Source organism: Stegostoma tigrinum, chromosome 5 (assembly GCF_030684315.1).
Source record: "Stegostoma tigrinum isolate sSteTig4 chromosome 5, sSteTig4.hap1, whole genome shotgun sequence".
NCBI lineage: Eukaryota > Metazoa > Chordata > Chondrichthyes > Orectolobiformes > Stegostomatidae > Stegostoma > Stegostoma tigrinum.
Window position 1 is genome coordinate 30,836,505 of NC_081358.1, and position 23,733 is coordinate 30,860,237.

The window sequence follows — 23,733 nt, forward strand, 5'->3', positions numbered from 1 at the left end:
TGGGGACCACTTTGCAGAACACCTACGCTCAATTCATAATAAACAACTGGTCCTCCCAGTGGTGGACCATTTTAACTCCCCCCTCCCATTCCTGAGACAACATGTCCATCCTGGGCCTCCTGCAGTGCCATAATGATGCCACCCGAAGGTTGCAGGAACAGCAACTCATATTCCGCTTGCGAACCCTGCAGCCCAATGGTATCAATGTGGACTTCACCAGCTTCAAAATCTCCCCTTTCCCCCACCGCATCCCAAAACCAGCCTAGCTCAGCCCGCCTGCCTAACCTGTTCTTCCTCTCACCTATCCCCTCCTCCCACCTCAAGCCACACCTCTATTTCCTACCTGCTAACCTCATCCCGCCCCCTTGACCTGTCTGTCCTCCCCAGACTGACCTATCCCCTCCCTACCTCCCCACCCATACACTCCTGTCCACCTGTCTTCTCCTCTATCCATCTTTGGTCCGCCTCCCCTTCCCACTGTATTTATTTCGGAATCCTCTCCCCATCCTCCTTTTCTGATGAAGGATCTAGGCCCAAAACGTCAGCTTTTGTGATCCGAAGATGTTGCTTGGCCAGCTGTGCTCATCCAGCTCCACACTTTGTTATCACGTAATTATGGATTGGGTATCATTAGTAAGCCAGACCAGGTAACGATGGCAGTTTCTTTGCCTGCAGAATATTAATGAACCAGGTGGTTCAAAACAAGTCAATGATTCCATAGTCACTACTAACACAAGCTTAGTTTTTGATACCACACTTTTCCAATTCAGTCTAAATCCACCAGCTATCATGGTGGGATTTGAACCTGTGTCCTTAAAGTATTAGTCTGGTCCCCCTCTTGCTTTGATATCCAGTGACATTACTGCTACACCACTGTCTCCTCATTTTCTGTGTAGAAGTGCTTCTTATTTTGATTCATAAAAGATCTGGCACTAGTCTTTAAATTTTGCCCCAAGTTCCTCTGAATCAATGGAAAAAGATTATTTATTTCTAACCTACCTACTGTCATTAATATCCTCGAATATGCTATGACATTACCGTGTAAGCATCTAAATTCCCAGGTATACAAACCTGACTTATGTAACCTTTGCTCATAATTTAACTTTTGAAGTCCATATCTGTGCTGCGTTCCTTTCAAGACAGTATACCTTTACTGAGCTGTTGTGCACAGAACCTATCTTCGTACAATAGGTGTGGTCTAACCAGAGTTTTGGATATCTGAGTCATGTTATTTTAATCCATCATGAACAAGTCTGTGCCACCTGAAGTTTGTACTCTTGAGGTACTAGCTTTCTGTGTTCTATTTTCTCTGCTCTTAATGCCGACCATTTGATGCTGAAACCCTCTACCTCACAAAGTAGTCGAGGAGGAGTTATAGAATGATTTTAACAGAGGTGTACATAGTTTCTTGTTCAGCAAGGGAATCAAAGGCTACCAAAGATAGTGGGGAATGTGTCCAGTCCAGTCCACCTGTCCTTAATTATGCACTCTAATAATTTCCTGACAATAACATTTCATCAATTGGTCTATAATTCCCTAGTTTCACTCTCTCTCCCCTTCCTAATTGAGGACAGGTACAAATTTATAATTTAACTGATTCTCAAATGGACAGAACTTTGGATGCTTATCAGCGCATCTGGAAAGATCTTACCTCTTCGCCCTGAACTGGGACCTTCTGGTCCTTTGGATTTGTCACTCCTTACTGCCATTTTCATTACAATTGATTTGCTGACAATTTTTGTCAATTATTGTCCCTGCTGCAGTTATTGTTTTATTATCATATCCAGCACAATGATCTCTTTCTATTACTGTGTCTTCTGCTATAAAGTAAATGTTTAATACCATGAGAGATAGTAGAAACTTCTAATTCTTGATTCTGAGCTAACAAGGTGTGGAGCTGAAGGAACGCAGCAGGGCAGGCATCAGAAGAGCAGGAAAGCTGATATTTCGGGCCTGGATCATCCTCCAGAAGTGGGTGAGGAGAAGGGGGCTCTGAAATACATAGACGGTAGGGGGTCAGTGACAGGTGGATAGTGGAGCAGGTAGGTGGAGAGAAGACGGACAGGTCAAGGAGGTGGGGATGGAGCCCGTAAAGGTGAGTTTAGGTAGGAAGTTGTGATGGGGGTTGGGTCAGTGAGGAGAGAGGAGCAGATAGGTGGAAGGGAAGACGGATAGGTGTAGGAGGCGGGGAAGGGGTGGGTGCTGGTTTTGGGATGAGGTCGGGGATGGGGAGATTTTGACGCTCTTAAAGTCCTCATTGAGACCATTGGATTGTGGGGTTCCAAGGCAGAATATGAGGTGCTGTTCCTGCAGTTTTTGGGTGGCATTGTTGTGACACTGGAGGAGGCCTAGGCTGGACATGTCGTCCAGGGATTGGAAGTGGGAGGGGAAGTTGAAGTGGTTTGTGACTGGGAGGTGCTGCCGTTTGTCACGAACTGAGCGTAGATCCTCTACAAAGTGGTCTCCCCGATGTAGAGAAGGCCACATTGGGAGCACTGGATACAATGGACCACGTTAGCAGATGTACAGGGGCAGGTGATGGTCAGGCAACAATGCCCACATACCACAAAAAGTTTTAAAAAATCATTGCTCAATTTCATAAGCTGTGCTCCTTAGACATATTGCAGGAAATTATCCAAGACCCATCAATGACCTTCCCTCCGTCATCAGGTTAGAAGTGGGGATGTTCACCGACGTTCAGCACCATTTGCACTCCTCAGATACTGAAGCACCCGTGTTCATACGCAACAAGATCTGGACGCTATCCAGGCTTGGGCTGATCATTGGCAAGTGACATTCACGCCACACAAATGCCAGGCTATGACCATCACCAAAGAGACAATCTAACCTGACATTCAGTGGTGTTATCATCTCTGAATCCACCACTATCAACATCCTGGGGGCTATCAATAACCAAAAACTCAACTGGACTCACTACATAAACACAGTGGCTGGCAAGAGCAGGTCAGAAGCTCGGTATACTGCAGCGAGTAACTCACCTCCTGATGACTCAAAGCCTGTCCTCCACCTACAAAGCAAAAGTCAGGAGTGTGATGGAATACTCTTCATTTGTCTGAGTGCAGCCCCAACAACACTCAAGAAGCTTGACAGCACCCAGGACAAGGCAGCCTGCTTCATTGGCAGCACATCCGTAAACATCCACAAGCATCCAGTCCCTTAACCACTGATGCTCAGTGGCAGCAGTGCGTTCTATGTACAAGATGCACTGCAGAAATTCACTAAAGATCCTGAGACAACACCTTCCAAATTTATGACTACTCCCATCTAGAAGGATAAGGGCAACATACTATGAGAGCACCACCACCTTCATGTTCCCTTCCAAGCTACTCACCCTCCTGACTTGGAAATGTATTGCTGTTCCTTCAGTGTTACTGGGTTGAAATCCTGGAATTGCCCCCCAGTGGCATTTGTGGATCAAACTACAGCAGGTGGACTTCAGTGATTCAAGAAGGCAACTCACCACCACCTTCTCAAAGACAATTAGGGATGGGCAAGAAATGCCGTCCCAGCCAGCAATGTCCACATCCCACAAAAATGAATAAGGGGGAAAGAAACAATTCACTACACTCTTTAGGGTGCTGCTCTGCTTGTCTCAATTGAATCAAAGTTAAAATTCACTATAGAAACAGTTTTCCTTTGCTATATGTTTGTTTAATGTCTGCATTTAGACAATATGCTAATTCACAAAAACACTGACGGGCTTATCTACAGTTTGCACAACAGGCTTTCTCTATTTGTTACTTTTACATGTACATTCTCCATTGTTTCCTCCTCAGAGGATATCATGTGTTATTTCATCGTAATCAGCAAGTTTCCGCCTCCCATTCTGTCATGTTGCCCATCTTTCCTACACGTCTCATCATCTGACATATTTAGTTTTCAGCCGTGACTGTCTTGCAACCATGTTTCCTTAAGGCTGTTTTGTCAATTTTGCAAATCATTCAGCTTATTTGTGTGAAGATCGCTCATTCGGCCGATGAAACCTGACATGTTCTTCTAATTTAATGTTTTGTTGAGATGTTTTCTTTTCTCTCAGTTTAATTATTTTATATTATGCTTCTCCTTGTGCCTGAGCATGATTTTTAACTGCTGATCTACTCTCTGCTTGTCTGTTTGTTTTCAGGTTGTTAATATGCTGTCATTTCACCTCAGCTTCCTTCTCCGCTTAGTATTCCAAAGTCTTTGTGATGACCATGTTTATCATTTCTGCTGAAAACTTGGTCCCAGCCTTGTTCACATGATGCCAGTTCTAATTCTGTAGTTCTTTCCTATTCTAATACTGGTGCTTGTCTCCCATGAAATGGAATTCCTCTTTCCCACAGTGGTTCTTGAGGCACTTGTTCATTTCATTAAACTGTCTGTTTATTTTGCTTGTGATTACGTAATAGTCCAGAAATTATATTGTCGTATGTACTCATATATCAGTCAATGTTGAGTAAAAATCAATACTTGACTTGTTGCCAAAAAAGGTCATTAATTTTAATAAATTTAATGTATAGGTTAACCACTGATTTTTATCCAAAAAACCTAAACTCCTCCTATTTGTCACCCTTTGGTTACTGAAGGCAAACTTTCACTGGTGCAAACTTGCTTATGAAAATATCATTAAATAACATATCACGGAAGGTAGCGGTTCAGTTCCTGATGTCAGTGCAATTAACTTTGACTCCGTTTTGCACTATTTTTGGTGGGGCAGCTGTGTGTGTGTGGTCAGCAAGAATATTTGACGTAGTTTCCTCAGACTTCAGCAAGGCTTTTGATAAGCTCCTGCACAGGAGATTGATAGTGAAAGTAAGAGCCCAGAGGACCCAAGGACATTCAGTTAATTTAACCGGGCCCAGAATAATCTGAGTGGCAGGAAACGGAAGGTGATAGCCCAGTGTTGGTTCTGTGACTGGAAACCTGTGTCCAGCGAAGTTCTGCAGAGATCAGTGTTGGAGCCTCTTGGGGCCCGTACTACTTGCTGTTTGTAAAAAAACAGCTTAGAATTGAATATAGGAAAGTTGATCAATGAGTTCACACATGATAGGGAAATTGGTGGGGTGTTAAATAGTGAGGAAGATCTGAACAAGCTGAACAGTGTCAAATGGACTTTAATCAGATAAATGAGAGGTGATGCACTTGGGCAGGACATAAAACGCAAGGGAATACATCGTGAGTCATAGGATCTTGGGAAATAAGTCCACCAATTACTTAAGGCAGCAGGACAGATAGTAAAAGTGATAAAGAAAACATTTGGTATACTTGCCCCCGTTAGCCAAGGGTTCGAGTTCAAGAGCAGGGAGGTAACAGCGCTGGACTTGTTTTAGCTTGTTAGGCCACAGCTAGTGTGCAGTTCCGGAATCCACATTACTGAAGAGATGTAATTGTGCTGGAAAAGGTGCATAGATTTACCAGAATATTCCTGGTCTGGAGAGCTTTAGTTATGAAGAAAGATTGGATAGATGGGAACAGAAGACTGAAGGGAATGGGTTCATGGTTGAGTTGCAGAAACGTTTCCTGCTGATGGAGGGATCAATGACCAGAGTGTGTAAATTTAAGGTAAGGGGCAGTAGATTTAGAGGGGATCTTCTTTCATCCAGAGGTTGGTGAGAATCTGGAACTTGCTTCCTGTAAGGATGGTAGAGACAGAACCCTGCACTTAAGACACTTAAGTATTTAGATGTACATGTGTGATGTCAAGGCATAAAAGACTGAGCCAAGTGCTGAAAAATTGAATTAAAATAGATAGTTGGCTGTGACTCGATGGACCAAAGGGCATTTTTCTGCCATGTAGACGAGTAAAACTCAAAAAGTCAACCCGGTGCCTTCTGGTTGAAAAATTAGACTTGTAAGCTGGACGTTTATACAGCACATATACAGTAATTCTGAAAATGTTGCTTTCTAATGTAGCTCCAATTCCAGAAACCCTATGAACTAATCTTTTGCTGAGCCCACTATATTGTTGATCCCACCGTAGATCACAACAGTTGGATCTTTCCACTTCTATCTCTAATGTCCTTTCAGTCTTGCTTGAGTTGTCTTTCGTACCTATACTAGGTAAGCAGCACATTATTTGAAACTCTGGATTCTTTCACGAATTGACTGCTCCACAACTGGCATGTTAATTTTTCTCCACCTGCTCCTTTTCCTCTATTTCTTTTCCCCTTTAGTCAACCTCCTGTCAAAGATGCTCAGATCACATTTCAGTTGCCCTTCTTACAGTCTTTATCCTTATTCTCCCCAGACAGAAAACATCTTGTCTCTGCTGCGTTCTCTGTGACAACATTCTGACCAATCAGAGATCAGTGTATACTTGCATTGGAGGCATGACAGCAGAAGTTTACTCAGTTTGTCCCTGGAATAGTGGTGGGGGTAATGGAGTAAAGAGAGAAAGCGACTGATAGGTGGGGGTGTGTTTTGGGAGGTATTGTCTTAGGATAAGTGGTCAATCATTTAGGACTGAGATGAGGATAAACTAATTCAGTTAAAGCGTTCATAGTTCATAAAATATCTGTAGTGTGAAAACAGGCACTTTGGCCCAACAAGTCCACACCGACCCACACAACACCGCACCCAGACCTATCCCCCTAATCTACACATCCCTGAATACTACAGGCAATTTAGCATGGCCATTCCACTGAGCCTGCATAGCTTTGGACTATGGGAGGATACCAGAGCGCCCATAGAAAACCCCCTCAGACACAGGGAGAATGCACAAACTCCACACAGACAGTCACCCGAGTGCAGAATCAAACCAGAGACCCTGGCGCTGTGAGGCAGCAGTGCTAACCACTGAACCGCCATGCTGCCATAACGATGTGAAATTTAAAAATTCTCTGCAACAGAGAATTGTGAATGTTCCATCAGTGAATAAATTTAATGCTTGGAAAGACAGATTCTTGATGTCTCAGAATCAAAGGATATGCAGCGTGTATAGCAGTGTGCAGTAAGAAGCCGAAGGTCAGCCGTTATTGTATTAATTGGAGGAGCAGGCTCGGTAGGCCATATAGTATACACTTGCTCCTTATTCTTGTGTTCCTTGGTTTGTGTTGAATTGCTTTTGACAGTGGTCCTTCGATGTTTGGCAACACTGCATAGTTCGTACTGTTCCCACATAGCTGCCACCTTCTGAAGTGTTACAGCAGAAGTGTTCGGATAGACAAAGCTAGCAGTTTGTGGTAGTGTTGCCATCTTTGTCTTTAGTGGAAATTAGTGGCTCAGTTGCAATAACACTTGTACCTTTTTTGCAGGTGGTTTCTTTGGCAATACAAATCCTCAAGTGTATGTCAAAACCCAGGTTAAATCTGTAACAGCTGACAGGTGGTTTGAACGCACATGTCACTTTTTGGGAGAAGGTCATATTTATTATCCAAGTTGTGTGGTATTGTACATCAGCAAAGGTGGTGGTGGATAGAACATCAATTGAAATTTTACATTACTGCAGCCAGTTTCATAAGTAACTTCTGACTATAGAAAGCATCTGCAGAAACAGAATTCATTCAATACAAATTTCTGCCTATTAGAAAGAAACTTTTCATGTTATTGAGGTTTGAAAATGCCTACACTTAATGTTCTATAGTAACTTGCAAGTTACAATTTGTCTGTTGTGTGATGTTTTCCAAAGCCCACCTTTCCAGATGGTACAGATTGTCAGCGTAGCTTTGTTTTTGAAGCAGAGGAAAATCTGTTTTATCCATTCAGAATTTAGGAACATAAGTATTTGTGATATAATTTTAACTTGAGCAATGGAGAGGTAGTGTTGTAGGTAAAGGATTCAGTCTTAATATTTTGCCAAATAATTTGTTTTATTTTTGATTTTGTACCCCGCTGTTTTCTTCCTTCCTTTAAAGGACCTCTCCCTACCACACATCTGGGAGGATGGGGCGATGTGGGCTGTGGACCTCCCCACTACCATCCTCAATGCTGCTGTGATTGGCCTGTAAAAAGTGCAATTGAAGGTGGGTGAGGCAGTGTCAGTTTTTCCTACCCGTCCTTCAAGAAAATGTTTTAGGAAGAAAATCTGAGCCTGAAACTCGTCCACAGATTTGAGCAAAAGGCAGCAGCCTTCAAACCATGAAATTGTGTTTGCTGCTCTTGACCTTCTAGTTGGATTTTAGTTTATTGACTATTTTTGAGAGTTTTATTTGTGGTTGGCTTAAATATTTAGAATCGCTTTAAATTGTTTCACACTATTTTAGCATGTTTTAAATTTTATGTTTTAATCTGTGTCTGATCTTTGAAGTATACATTGTTACTAATTTTAGTGCTATACAGTAATTTTGTGCATTACAGTTGCTCACTTGCTAAATTCAACAGACATGAACTTTCGTCGAAGTGGTGCCCAATGTTTGAAACGTCTTGTTTTGTGAACTGTTTTACTGAAATTCTTATCTTCCAAATTCAGGAGAGAAGCCAGGTGGGAATGGTTCGCCTGAAAGTGCTACTGGTCCCCTAGAAGATGAAACTGTGGCAGTGAATGACGCAGACAATGTTCATTCTAATGGAGTTCCAGGGACTCCAATCTCTGTGTCATATACCCCATCATTGACTGATGACAGATTGTCAGTTTCATCCAGTGACACTCAGGTGATGTCGAATAAAAGAGATTAAAATCATCCCTTTTTATAATATTTATGATATGCATTGGCTTTTTAACTTAATGTTTTGGAGCATGTTGTTGTATTTTGCTTTGTGATAGTTTAAATTAGTCAAGTATCAACTTTGAATCAATGGTAGAAAATAGACTTCTCATTTATAAAATCACTGGTGTCCTGCCAATTATGTGCAGTCAAGTTTTTCTGTACCTAAATCTGTCTACTTTAGAAACTTAGCATGTGGCTAATTAACCATATGGAAGTACAGGACTCTAGCATTGTTGAAAAAAAACCTGTTTTTTGGCCTACATTCTTGCCATCAATTTGCAAAAATTACCAAGGTAAAACAACTTAGTATATGAGAGGACATTTCTCAGGGCAGTTCCTTTACAAATCAGTTGTTATGGACCAGACCAGACCCCCTCAAATATATTAAGATGATATCTTGGACCCTAACTTTTTTTTATTTTAATGGTAAATATGAGGTGCTGTGTTCCAGATGCAATTCGATCGGTCAAATTACTCGACATTAAACAAAACACAAGTTATTCAAACACTGTGCTTAAAATACAACAAATGAGAAAGGAACTTTGAATAACTTAATAAAAACCGAAAGATATGCAGATGTTGGGAAACAGAAACAAAAACAGAAATTGTTGGAAAAGTTCCAACGGCTCTGGCAGCATCTGTGGAGAAATATCAGTATTAACATTTCAGGTCCAGTGGTTGCTCCACAGAATGGTTCTGAGGAACAGCCACCAGACCCAAACCGTTAACCCTGATTCTTTCCACAGAAGCTGCCAGACCTGCTGAGCTATTTCAGTAGTTTCTGTTTTTGTTGGATTAACTTAACTGTGTTGGAAGACATTATAGAAGAAGAGATTATTTCACTACTGAGCAGTAATCTAGTAATATCCCAAAAATACACCCTTGTTAAAAGGCAAATTCAGAAAGCAGAATTGTCTCACTTGCAAATAAACATCAGCAGGGATGGTACTGGGCAGAGACAGAATAATCATCAGCAGGTACTGGGCAGCAGTGGGGGGAAAGAAATCAGAGAAAACTCAAACAATGTACCATCTGGGGGAGATTCAGTGCCTTCCAACCCTGCTGAGACCCCAGCAACACTTATGAAAAACTAAAAATCCTGGTTCTGTGAGAGCTTGACCATACCCATCCAGGCTGCTTCTGTTGTTCCAACTTCTTTAAAAGCTCAAGGCCACACAAGCTTTTTACTCTCATGGTTTTGGTAGACTGCTTTTGTCATCTCTGCTTTAAAACCTCTCTTCAAAAAAAAGGATGAAATAACCTCCTTAAATCCACAGCAGCATCAGAGTCAATCTGCCTTATTTAAAATTTAAACATAGCTCGTCGGTTAGCTGTTAATCATCCTCTAACTGTTGCAGCCTTCATTGTGATGCTTCTATCAATCTGAGTCCACTTGGCAAACAATCAGCATTCTCCTGTCATACAGATCAATGCAATTTTCCCTTTTATATTGATAGTGCTTATGAATTATCCTAATTTTTCAGCAGTACCGAAATCACTAAAAAGTTGAAACGGTCATAAAGTAAACTGAGGAACTTCAAAATTTAAGACATTTGTATTAACTGTATTTGTAAGTCTGGAATTCCGTTAGCTTACACTTTTGGGGGTGATTTAGACCTTGTTTCAGTGATTACTTCCAAATGCAGCTCAGATATGTTCTATATTATAAATTACCAAAATGAATGAGTTAAAATGCTGAATATAGTTAGTATAATTTTTTATTGTAATTGCGAGTTTAAGAGGATGAAGTTTGTCTAGTAATGACGACTTTTGTTATAAGAAATTTGAAACAGGCGCCCGTGCTAAATTTTGGTAAAATGAATTAGAACGTCTGACCATTTGAGCCACGGTTTATGTCCTGTCTGAACCTCCTCCCAGCCAATTGACCACTTCCCATCTTGTCTTCAAGATACGGTCTTCCCCCTGCTTTGTTATTCATCCAGTCTCCCGTACAATATGTCAAATAGGAAACAGCACCGGATGTTTTCACAAAACATTAATATGCTTACCAAAAACAAAGTTGGTGGAAAAACTCAGCAGGTCTGGCGGCATCTGCGAAGGAGAAAACGGTTAACGTTTCAGGTCCAGTGACCGTTCCTGAGAACTCAGTTCTGAGGAAGGAACACCGGACCCGAAACATTAACTCTGTTTTCTCCTTCGCGGATGCTGCCAGACGTGCTGAGCTTTTCCATCAACTTTGTTTTTGTTCCTGATTTAGACCATTCTCAGTTCTTTTGGTTTTTACCAGTACACTTAATATTGGAGCTGGAAAAGAAACTCATGTAATCGATTGTATGTGAGTGAAACTGAAAAGTTCTGGAAGGACTCCGCAGCTCAAGAAGCTTCTGTAGAGGAAGCATCACAATACGTGTGGAATGCCCTTACATCAGAACTTTTCCTTTTGTATGCCATATCTAAGTATCAGCATGGCTGGGTATTCTTTTGCATACATGGCAATAAATATTAATTCTAATAGAGAACTGTTTTACATTATAAATCCATGAAGAAAAATGCTTGTTTTATAACACAGCTGGAATTTTGTGTACAAGACTGATAAATCACAAAATCTATTTTTAGAAGTTCTTAAAAAATAAGGCATGAGAAAACTTTGTGCACAGTGGTCCCCAGGCTTTGTTTTTCAAGATATTTATTAATTAAATATAATTGTGAAACTATGGAGTATAAAATACTTATGAAACAAGTAGTATGATACTGTACTTTTGTTTTGTAGGAATGTGGAACCACTCCAGGAGGTGGTTCCAATGCCAAGTTCTCTCACATTCTGCAGAAGGATGCTTTTCTGGTTTTTCGATCATTATGCAAACTTTCCATGAAGCCACTTTCTGATGGTCCCCCTGATCCAAAGTAAGTTAGGCTTGTGAAAGTGCTAAGCCAGAATGTAAGATTTTGAAATTGTAAACAATTGAAATGTGTCCTTAAAAATAGATTTTAAGTTTTATTTAGATCAAGTGATCCTTAAAATATATTTATTTTTTCAGTTGGTTACCTGTGTTGCATTTCAGATTCGGAAGTAACAACTCCTACAAATTTAGAAAGTCAATAAATAGAATCACCAACACTTTTTGGTACTAATGCATTGGGTACCTAGGTTCAGCTACAGTATAATGCCTTTTTGTAAGATTGTCAATCTCATTTTCTCAGATTCTTTGTGAGATCCTATACCCTTTTTGCTTTTTTTTCCACATGAATGCAGTCATTATGATTGCTCTGTCATGAGGCGATGGACTAGTGGTATTATGACTAGACTATTAACATTGGGGAATGACAAGTCATGTTCCGGATCTGGGTTCAAATCCCACCGTGGCAGATAGTGTAATTTGAATTAAAAATGAAAAGTCCAGAACCAAGAGGCTAATGATAAGAAGGTGTTGAAAAACTGCTATCTGGTTCACTGACATCCTTGAGGGAAGAAAATTGCCATCCTCACTTGGTCTGGCCAGCATGGCAGTAGAAGAAGACACGAATTCTGGAAATAATAGGAATCACCAGTCTAGCAAGACTGAGGAACCTGAAGAAGCCAGCACAAGTAAAAAAGAAAAGTCTGAAAAATTAGTGGTATGAAGTTGTGGCAGATTCACAGCCTGATGGCCTGTATACTGGAGATAGTGAATGCATTGGTTTTTGATTGTCTAGATTCTGTTTGTATCTAGAAATCACCAAGAATTAGAAGTTAGCAGACCTAACCACAGATTTCCGTGAAAGTGAAAATGAAGAACTGCACACCAGTCACCCTATCATTACTTGTAGACAAAATGCTAGATTCTATTATTAGGGGTATGGTGAATTGATGAAGCAGAAGGAAGAAGGGTCAAGATGAACAGTTACGGCTTATGAAAGAGAAATTGTGTTTGACAAATTCCAGAAGGATAGAAAAGTAGCAACTGGCAGGTGCTGTGTATTTGAATTAAAGAAAGGGTATCACATATGCAGAATTAGGATTTGTGGAATTGGGCGTCATATATTAACTTGGACTGAGGAATGGATCGTGGACAAGAAATATGTAACATTACCATAAATGGGCAAGTGTGAAGTACCTATGTTGGCAGGAAAATTATAAAGTAGAATACCTTTTGAATGGTGGAACACTGGGGGATTTTGAATTCGGAAGTCTTTGTAAATGATGGAAAACTAACAGGTAAGAGCAGCAAGCAATTCAGAAGGTATATAGTATGTTTGCTTTTATCATAATAATCTTGGAATATAAGAGTGAAGAAGTCTTAGTGCAGTTATAAAGGGCATCGGTGAGACCACACTGGAGAAATGTGCACATTTTTGGTCTCTTCATCTGATGAAGGGCATAATTGTCATTTAAGTAATGTGTTACATAAGGAGATTGTCCTGAGAGGAGAGATTGAACAAACTGGCTGCACAGGTTGTATCTCTAATCCCACAGCCTTTGAGTGGCCTTTGCTGGGCAATTGAAGATTGTCTATTTAATGCATTAGCACTTCAAAACTATAGATCTCATCTTGACATAGCAAGCACATGCCAAATGAATGATTTTTCCAGTCTGACTCCAAAATAAGATTTAGGGTATCCAAACCAGAGAGAGTTTTCTAAAAAAGTAATATTACTAAAGACCAACGCCAAACCGTTGCAGGGAAAACTGAAGGTACTCTGTGGGTAGTGGATCGCAGAGATGATGGACCAGCGAGTTCCAAATTAGGGTGGTACAACCTGTATTATGCAAAGTTGAGAGGTGGTCTCATTGGAAGTTGTAAAATACTTAACGGGTTTACAAAGTAGATGCTGAGAAAATGATTTCCCTGGCTGGGTAAACTGGAGCATCAGTTTACATTCTAAAATGCAGGAATATCCATTTATGGTGAAGATGAGAAATTTCTGAACTCAATGGATTACACATTTTAATAAATCTGTGCTTAAGAAAACTGTGGACTTGCAGTTGATTTGTATGTTCAAGACCGTGAATAGCTCTTGTAATGCTTATAATTAACGTCAGTTGGAATTAAGAGAAAGGTGTCAACTGGTTGAAGTCACGCCCACTGCAATAGCTGAAGAGAGATCACCATTGCTTTTTCAAGGGCAGTTGCTGGGAACCAATAAATATTGGAAGCAGCATTCACATCAGATGAAGGAAAAGAACAAAGAATAAATTCAATGTCAAAGCAGGTAGAAAAAGTGATGATTAGGTGCAAAAACAATTAGAGGAGACAAAAATTTGTTTTCATAAGAAGTATTTTAAAACAATCAGTATTTTAATGCTGGAAGGATTACTATTATGGAAAATAATTCCAATGTCATAGTTTCCATATGAATGAAGGGTACTGAACTGGAAAAGGCAAACTTCAGCAGTTTGTGGTAAGGTTATTTTGTATTTTTTTTAACTCATTCACAGGATATAGGCATCACTGTCTGAGCCAGAATTTATTGCCCAACCCTAGTTCCCATGAGAAAGTGGTTGTGAGCTGCACTCTTGAACTAAAGCAGTTCATTTGCTGCAGGCAGACCCGGAACATCTTTCAGGAGTAAGTTACAGGATTTTGACTCAGGAACAGCAATAGTGTTTTAGGTCAGGATGGTGTCTGACTTGTATCTGCTGTACTTCACCTTCTAGATGATGACAATTGAGAGTTTTGGAGGTGCTGTCTAAGTAGCATTGGTGAATTTCTGCAGTACATCTTGTAGATGGTGCACGTGGATCTAACTGTGTGTCTGAGGTGGATGGAGTGAATGTTTAAGGATGGTGTCAGTCAAATGGGCTGCTTTGTCCTGGATCGTGTCTTGTCCTTCTTGAGTCTTGTTGAAGCTGCATTCATCCATGCAAGTGGAGAGTATTCCATTATATTGCTGAAATGCTCCTTGTTGACAAGTTTTAGGAAGTCAAGTGAGTTACGTCCTGCAGAATTCTAGCCTCTGTCCTGTTTTTGTAACCATAGTATTAATGAGGTTGTTGACTTGCTCGCTGAGCTGGCTTGTTTTCATTCAGATATTTCATCACCATGCCAGGTTACTTCATCGGTGAGGCCTCCGATGAAATGATGCTGTTCTACTCCGCTTGGAATTTTTGCTGTCCAGTCCGTTAGGGTGTATATTATCGTTCCCGGCTTTGTTCTGTATTGGTTTGTATATGGGCCAATTCCATATATTTGTTGTTTGCATTTTGGGTTGAGAACCATGCTTCTAGGAATTCCCATGCGTGTCTATGTTTGGCTTGGGCTACTATGGTTACATTGTCCCAATTAAACTAATGACCTTAATTATCTGAGTGTACTGGTATTAAGGAAGGTCTGTTGTATCATTTTGCTGCTAAATTGATATTTGTGTATTCTTATGGCTAGTTTCCTGTCTCTGATGTTATACTTGTGGCAGTCGTTGCATGGTATATTGTAAACTACGTTGGTTCTGCATGTTGTGGGAATGGAGTCTTTAATCCTTGTGTTTGTCATCGAGAAACACTGGCCACATTACTAGAGGAAGCAGGAATGCTGACCAGCAGCTCCATCAGCAATGACAACATGTGCCTCACCACACACTTTGATCTGTATACTTGATCATTTAAAGACAATGGCATACCCATGGGGTCACCTCTCTCAGGACACATTGCCAAGGCAACCTTGCAAAGACTGGAACATGTTACCTTCCCCCTCATTCAACATAAAGTCTGGATTCGGTACATGGATGACACATTTGCCATTATTAAATACATCAAACTAGAAGAGACCCACCACCTCATCAACTACATATTCACCGGGATTAGATTCACAAGAGCAGAGAACAGCAATCAGCTTCTGTTTCTGGACATCAGATCTGAATGTATGACCAACGGCGAGTTCCAAACCTCGGTGTACAGTAACGCAAATCTTGACTGGCCACGCCCCCAACTTCCACAGCAACCACCCCAATGTCAACAAACAAAGCTGTATTAGGACACTCTTTAAATGGGCCACCACTCGCTGCAACACGCCAGAACTATGTAGGAAAGAGGAAAAGTACCTCTACAAAATCTTCACTATGAATAGATATCCCCGCAACTTCATCCGTAGGTGCCTACTAAATAGACAACAATGAGTACACAGTACGCCCTAACACAATGACCACACGACCCCAATCAAAAACATAGCAGAACTGACAATGAGACTGCTATGATCACCAGGAATACTGGTAGTACACAAGCCCAAAGCCACTATACGACAAACATTCATACGGATTGAAGACCCCATTCCCACAACATGCAGAACCAACGTAGTTTACAAAATACCATGCAACGACTGCCACAAGCATAACATCGGACAGCCAGGAAGGAAACTAGCCATCAGAATGCATGAACATCACCAAGCAGCAAAACGACACGACAAACTCTCCTGACTACCGGTACCCTTGGACGATGAAGGCCAGTTTAACAGGGACAATGTGGCCCAAGCCAAATAAAGACATGCAAGGGAATTCCTAGCATGATTCTGAACCCATCTTGCAATCAACAAACATAGAGAATTGGACCCCTTATACAAACCCACACAGAACAAAACTGGAAATGACACTCTTCATCAAAGCAGACCGGCCAGTATGAAATCCAAGCGGAGTAGAATAACATTGCTTCATCGGAGGTCTCACTGTTGATGTCACCTAGCATTATAAGGAAACGTCTGAATGAAAACAAGCCAGCTCAGCAAGCAAGTCAACAACCTCACCCACACCCCGAGCTACGAACCTTAAATAGTATTAATGTGGCTAGTTCAGTTTAGTTTCTTATCAATAGTAACCCCCAGGCTGTTAATAGTGGAGGATTCAGAGACTGTAATGGCATTGAATGTCAGCAGGTGATGGTTAGATTCTGTCTTGTTGGAGATGGTCATTGCTTGATACTTGAATCGATCATGTCAGTAATAAACTTCATGTTCAGTAACTTTAAATAGAGAGCCAGATGGTGAAATGTTACTTCTGTGCAGCTTACAGGGACCATGCATCTTGGACTAAACCTCTGAATTTTCATGTTTAACTGTGTATGTGCGCTTCCCGGACATGTAAATAATGATAAACATTAAAGACCTTGCCCGGGTGGCAGTTTTTTGTGATTAATGGTAGGGTCAGCCTGAAGACTATTTTCCAGTAAATCACTAGACACAAATATCAACTGTTTTCTTTTTCCAAGCAGAGTACTTAAGATCAAGCATCTCAGCACAAACCAGAAATTAAATCTATCTTACAAGATTGTAGGACTCAATTCCAGCAGTAAACTAATTAAAAAAAAACATGATTTTCTTAATTTTTTTGTATTATGCTTGAATTCGTTATAATTGTGTTGTCTTTGAGTATACTGTTGGACCGAACAGCCTCTGTGCTGTGCATTCTCCAATTTATGATGACAGCTAAGTTAGGCCAGAAATTTCCAGCCTGTCGTCTTATACTTGTGTATCTGAGGAGTTTAGTTACACTCAGACTCATTGATTGCTGTTTTGTGGATCATCTCTGACACAGATGCATCGACAACGTAAATACTGAATTTGACAGTCAGCTGCTAGACTTTGCAGTTGTTGTTTTGTGTTATTGTTGCTTCCTATAGACATTGCAGGTCAGCTTACATTCTAGCATCATGTTCTGTCTAACTGGACCCAGGAATCAGATCATCATGATCCATTTGATATATGACCAGTGTTCCCTCAAAACTGTAATTGCTTGGAGGTCCCATGCATGTCAGTCAACATCCCAGCACTTTGACTTCAATACGCACAAACCTCAGACCTCCACGCAGCTGTAAAGAAGACCAGGAGAACACAGCAGATGACTCCATCCGGTCTTTCTCAGATATTTGGCATTGCAAGCTTTCCAAGACTGATGCACAATAACAGAATCTGTTGAAACAAAATCTTCATTGCACTATTTGGTAGGTTATGTACATCCTGGGTTCTCTGAGGGATCATTACCAAAAAAACATGATTTGCATGTAGCTTCATGAGGCTTACCCTCTTGTCCAATTTAGCAAAACTCTCATCCACAGACGACATAGAAGTGAATGCAAAATTCATTGCTTTGTCAAGCTGTGTAAGATCGTAGATTCTGATAGTTCTGTTGGATTTTGGTATTGGGACCATCCCTAAGTATAAATTTGATTGTGTTACACATGAACTATCTCCTTGCATCAACATAATTGATTTTGGCTAGAGTGATTGAGGAATTTTCTCAGTGTGAACAGATACTCCGACGTCTTCAGGACTTAGAGTGATGTGTGGTATGTTATCATTGGCTTTCCTAGTCCTGTGAACACCTGTGGCAATTCAGCCGTGAAAGTTTTAGGCTGAGCTTACTTGCCTTCCAGCTCTTCTGGTCTCCAAATCAGATGTTAATGGGTATGGCAGTTGCACCTTAAGAGAAACAATTCTGGTTGAGGATCCCATATAAAGTTTGCTTTCTCTCTCTCTGTATATTCTGAAGGCATGCATTTAATTGCCTGATGACCTTGACTTCAGAACTCCTGGCCCTGTAGTTTCGTGTATGATGGTTGAAGTGAACTTTTCTCTAAACTATGGTTCATTGTCAGAAAGAATCAAAACTGGTGCACTTGTTTAAGAACTTCAACTTCAAGCACATCTTGTTTCTGTCTACTAAACTATCAGCACTCTCCTTGCTTGCGGTTGGATACTTGTCCTTATCAAGGAAAAACATCTCCACGTAGAGACATAGAATGCCTACAGTTTGGAAGCAGACCATTCAGCCTATCTAGTCTACACAACCCTCTGAAGAGCATCCCACCCAGACTTACTCCTGTACCCTAGACACTATGGGCAAATTAGCATGGCCAGTATACCTTTCCTGCACATGTTTGTATTGTGGGAGAAAATTGGAGCAGATGTCGGAAGAATGTGCAAACTGCACACAGACAGTTGCCCAAGGGTGGAATTGAACCCACATCCCTGGTGCTGTGAGGCAACAGGACTAACCACTGAGCCACTGTATTGTGATGTATTCTAAGTCCTACTCCTTAACAGATTTTGATGTCTTTTTTCTTCTATACAAACTCCTTGTTTTAACAAAAGGCTTGAATGTAGTCCTCCTTGTAAAAATGACATTTGATCTCTATTGCAAGATTATTTTTTGTATCTGGCTTTTCCTACCATACTGTTGACAGCTGGAGCAGTGAGTACACACTCTCCCTGTCTTCTTTGTTTTTGTGCAGCAACCTTTTTGCTTTTAGACTTCCACCAAAAGATTCAGTGGGGCATGTTTTAATGATTCGGTTCTCCCCATCTCCCTGAGTCATTAAGCAATTTGACCTCAGTTTGTCTTTACAGACAAGTTGCCTTTGTTAATGTTAAGCAATCCTACTGCAAATGGTCAAATGCTATAAACTCCAACAGTAGCTTTGTTCCTGATCTATAGTTGCCACGTATCATTGTTTATTGAATTTAACTGGATCATCAGCGGAATTCTTTTTCTTGGTTAAGCACGTGTCGTGTTTTTGATACTTTTTCAAATCTTCAGTGTCAATTCAGCCAAACTTCTGATTAGGACCAGCAGCCTGCTTAAAGCTTTCTGGTATTTGCAGAAAGTTTTCCATATAGTCCTTTCACTGATAGTCAACGTATAATATTCTGGGTCACGTTGTGCTGGTAAGGAACATTTACACAGTCAATTGAGATAACAGTGCTGGTAACATGCCTAATGGTGACTTAAATATTGATGTGTCAGCATCTCACCTTGACCACGAGAGAGCAAAATCTTGTGACATTGCATCACTTCCTCTGATGGTTCATATTGTCTTATTAACAATTATAGTCAGACATAACTCCTTACACTATGAAATTACTAATATGCTACCCAAGGGGTCAGAAAGAAAGGAGCCGAGAAATTTGGAAGAGATTATAAAGCATCAGCAGGCAAAGCCTCAAGAGATTTCAAAACCGTGCTGATAATTTCAAAATCAAGACTCCAATTAGACATAAATTGCACAGCTCCTTAAGCATGGGTTAAAAAGAGTTAGTACATAAGTAGCAATATTTTGGATGGCCTCAAGTTTACAGGTAACATTCATATTCTGTGAAACCATTCTTCTGTCCTTCTTCTGCCACATGTTTAGGCTGCTGAAGAAACTGCCACAAAATCCGACACAATGAAAGCCAGCTGAGATTTCATTTTAGCTTGATTTTTGTTCACCTTAATTCTAAATATGGGTATCAACTTTGGGGGAAAAGAATTGGTACCTGAGGTTGCATATAAAACATGCCATGCAGCTAGGGAGAAACCGTTCCTGTACAGAAAAAGATAGAGACAAAGAAGGCACTGATTTAAAGCAAACGTAGTGTAAGAAAAGAAACATTTCACTGAGTGGTTTGGGTCTGTAATGTGGTGGAAACACATCTTAACTGACACATCCAAGAAGGTATCAAATGATTATTTGACTGGAAACAATTCCCATGGATGTTTGGAAAGGCAGTTGAATGACAAGTCATAGTGCTCATTGGATAGTTGGTGCAGACACAATGACTAAAAGGTGGCTTCCTGCACGTGCGATACTGTCCTCCAGCCTCTAAGTTCTGAAATCATTCTTCTATCCCTGCACTATCTCAATCAGACTCTGTTGTCCCATTGACACCCAACATTGGTTTTGGGACATTGAAACATCTGTTTTAAATTGTTTGTTTATATCTGTTGTGTTACCAGTTCCTAGTTTGCATTCTCCAGGTACTCAATACCTTCATTCACAGAATCATAGAATACCTGCAGTATAGCAAGCAGCTATTTGGCCCATCAAGCCTGCACGGACCCTCTGAGGAAAATCCTACCTAGACACCCCCCCTCCCCTCTCTCTCTCTCTCTCTCTCTCCACCCCCCCCCCCCCCCCCCCCCCAATTCCTGGAAATCCTGCATAGGATTTATATCATGGTTAACCCATCTCCAGACACTACAGATCAATTTTTAGCATGGCCAATCCACCTAACCTGCACATCATTTGGACTGTGGGAGGGACCTGGAGCAAATCTCTGGCGATGGGGAGATCATGCAAGTCACCTGATGAAGGAGCAGAACTTTGAAAGTTTGTGATTTCAAATAAGTTTTAATCTATAATCTGGTGTCATATGATTTCTGACCTTGTTCGCCATCTATCCAACACCAGCACCTCAACATCTCAAATTAGATGGGTGAAGAAGTAATAAGTTTGCACATAAAGTAACTAGCTCACAAGGTACAGTGCACAGTTTGGATGTCTCATGAATATTGATTCACCAGGATGGTGCAAACAATGGAAACAGGCCTCTTGTGCCTGTTCCACCATTTATTCTGATCATGGCTAATTGAGCATTTCAATACCTTTTACCTACAAGACCCCCATAACGCTGTATGCCGTTGTAATCATTAATCTGTCAACCTCTAATTTAAGTATACTGAAAGACCAAAATTCCATAGCCTTCTGGAGTAGAGAATTCCCAACTTGGCAGTTTAAAAAATAATTATCTTCATCTTAGTCCTAAATGACACCACTCCTTATTTTTAAATTGTGCCCCTTGTTCTAGTCTCTCCAAACAGTAGCAATATCTCACTTGCATCTACCCTGTCTATCCCTTTGAGTATTTTGTAGATTTCAGTGAGATCACCTCTCTTCAAAACAGGTCTGTTTTGTCCAATCTCTCTTCAAAGCACAGCCCTACCGTGGAGAAGCAAGGAAACTGGTTACGAGCAAATCACTAACTCGGTACCAGTTCATGGTAGCATTCTTGTCTGAGTCAGAATTTTAGCTATGAACGAGGCTCACATTTCTTCCAAAGTACTGATGGACTTCTTACATTTTTAAGGTTCAGTTATTTGGAACATTAAATTCATCAAGCAAATTTATCAAGGTTTAAAGAGAGAAAAATCCTTCCATTCAATTTGGGTGTCCTGGCCAATGCTTTTCCACAACCAGAAATATTTGAAACAAATTAGCCAATCATTCATCACCATTTTTTTTGTGGGAGTCAGGTCCAAATTAGCTAGTGCATTTATCTACAAAGAAATGATTAAGCATTTGATTGTTTAACTCATTTATTGTAAACCATTTGAGTATCACAAAGATGTAAAAACCTTTGAGTAGTAATCATTTTTTCACTAGAGCAGAGAAATCTAAGTTGTAATTTGGTGTCAGTTTTAAAATTATGAAATGAGCGTTTACTCTGTGGGTTTAAAATGTAGTTCTCAAGGCTGCAACAACTTAATGTTTCTATGCATTGAGTTGTTGGTGGATGGAAATCTACAGGATGTTTACAGGCTTGTTTTGGAACAAACCTGCAAAGGACAACTTTTTTTTTTGGCTTCATGTTGAAGGATACTAACTGCTGCTTTTCTCAAACATCAAGTGCATTAAAAATAATGATAAATTAGATATGTCATTTTATGCCTGCTTAATTACATTAACAGTTTTGATTCATGCCTCCCAAAAGAAAAATGTTCTCAATTTCACTTTTTTACCAATATTATAGGTCTCACGAATTACGCTCCAAGATCCTTTCACTACAGCTTCTTCTATCAATTCTGCAAAATGCCGGACCAATTTTTCGAACTAATGAAATGTTTATCAATGCAATAAAACAGTACCTTTGTGTGGCTTTGTCAAAAAATGGTGTCTCCTCAGTGCCAGAAGTGTTTGAATTATCACTTTCTATCTTTCTCACTCTATTATCAAACTTCAAGACACATCTTAAGATGCAAATAGAGGTAATGTAATAAATTCTGCAGTTTTCTGATGCAAATTTAACTCCTTGTAGATTAGCAACTTGACTTCAGCGAATTCTTATATTTATTGATATTGAAATCGATAAATGTCCTGTATCTCGAGCTTTTCAAAAATATATTGTAGTCTACCTTAGCAAGATGGAATTTTAACTGTTCTAGTTCCCAAGGTTTGTCTTCCGTAGTTGGATGCAATAAGTTGTATCCTTTTTGGGGGTGCTATTTAATTTTTCATTTTCTTTCTGCCTTTGAGTTAATACTAACACTATCACAAGCTCAAATTTTCCTTCTGCTATATTAGGTATTTTTCAAGGAAATCTTTCTTTATATTTTGGAAACATCGACAAGTTCGTTTGATCACAAATGGATGGTAATTCAGACTCTGACCAGAATCTGTGCAGGTATGATGATTTTTAGTTGGTTACTTTACCAGGGCATTTAATGTCGAGCAATTTAATATCTATTTTAATTATTTAAATTAACCTTCATTAAACTTACAGATGCTCAAAGTGTAGTGGACATTTATGTAAATTACGATTGCGACTTGAATGCTGCTAACATCTTTGAAAGATTGGTGAATGACTTGTCAAAGATAGCCCAAGGTCGAGGTGGTCATGAGCTGGGAATGACACCTGTGCAGGTACTGTGAAACAACTATATATGTATATTCATGAAAGTAAAAGTGACTGAATGACAGTAGAACACAGAACCTTTATGTAAATTAGCTTTAACAGAATTTACTTGTTTGATTTGGCTTGGCTTGGCTTCAGATCTTCAGGAACTGCACCAACTGAATTTCATTGTGGTGGAAACTCAGTTGGTGTAGTTCCAAACTGCCTGAATTTGACAAGATTGTCAATCTTGCAATCAAAAACTGTTAGTTCTTTTGGCACATAGAGAAATAGAGCATGACTCTTTATTCTAGCCAGATCTACGATGCTACTTGCAGCAGGATTTTTAAAAGCAAGTTCTTGTTTCTTCCAAGGATGCATCAGCCATTGTGCCTAAAATATCATTGAAGACTATTTTTAAATTGACTCTTGGGCAGCTTGGGGCCCAAATATTAGAGTCTTGGGTAGGGTCAGAGTCATACAGCGTGAAAACCGACCCCTTTGGTCCAACCAGTCCGTGCTGACCATAATTCCAAACTAAACTACTCCTACCTGCCTGCCTCGGCCAATATCCCTCCAAACCTTTCCATTCCATGTATTTGTCGAAATGTTTTTTAAACATTGTAATCGTACCCACATCCATCACTTCCTCAGGAAATTGATTCCACATACGAACCACCCTCTGTTTAAAAAAAAGTTGCCGATCATATCTGTTTTAAGTCTTTCACCTCTCGCCTTCAAAATGTGCCCTGTGGCCATAAGTCATAGAGTTGTACAACATGGCAGCAGACCCTTCA

General features: G+C 40.2%; 1 protein-coding gene across 4 annotated transcripts in view; it reads left to right on the top strand.

Moving 5' to 3' along the window:
• The window catches only part of arfgef1 (ADP-ribosylation factor guanine nucleotide-exchange factor 1 (brefeldin A-inhibited)), a 168,709-nt gene that overhangs the window by 73,027 nt on the left and 71,949 nt on the right, over nucleotides 1-23,733 (top strand). For 2 of the 4 annotated variants that reach the window (XM_048528690.2, XM_048528693.2), the window contains 6 exons: nucleotides 7,854-7,961; nucleotides 8,408-8,589; nucleotides 11,377-11,510; nucleotides 22,076-22,310; nucleotides 22,627-22,726; nucleotides 22,826-22,965. In XM_048528690.2, the coding sequence (XP_048384647.1) occupies nucleotides 7,854-7,961; nucleotides 8,408-8,589; nucleotides 11,377-11,510; nucleotides 22,076-22,310; nucleotides 22,627-22,726; nucleotides 22,826-22,965 (899 nt within the window). The remainder of the gene's footprint in view (nucleotides 1-7,853; nucleotides 7,962-8,407; nucleotides 8,590-11,376; nucleotides 11,511-22,075; nucleotides 22,311-22,626; nucleotides 22,727-22,825; nucleotides 22,966-23,733) is intronic. The other 2 variants (XM_048528692.2, XM_048528694.2) reach the window with 1 other exon arrangement.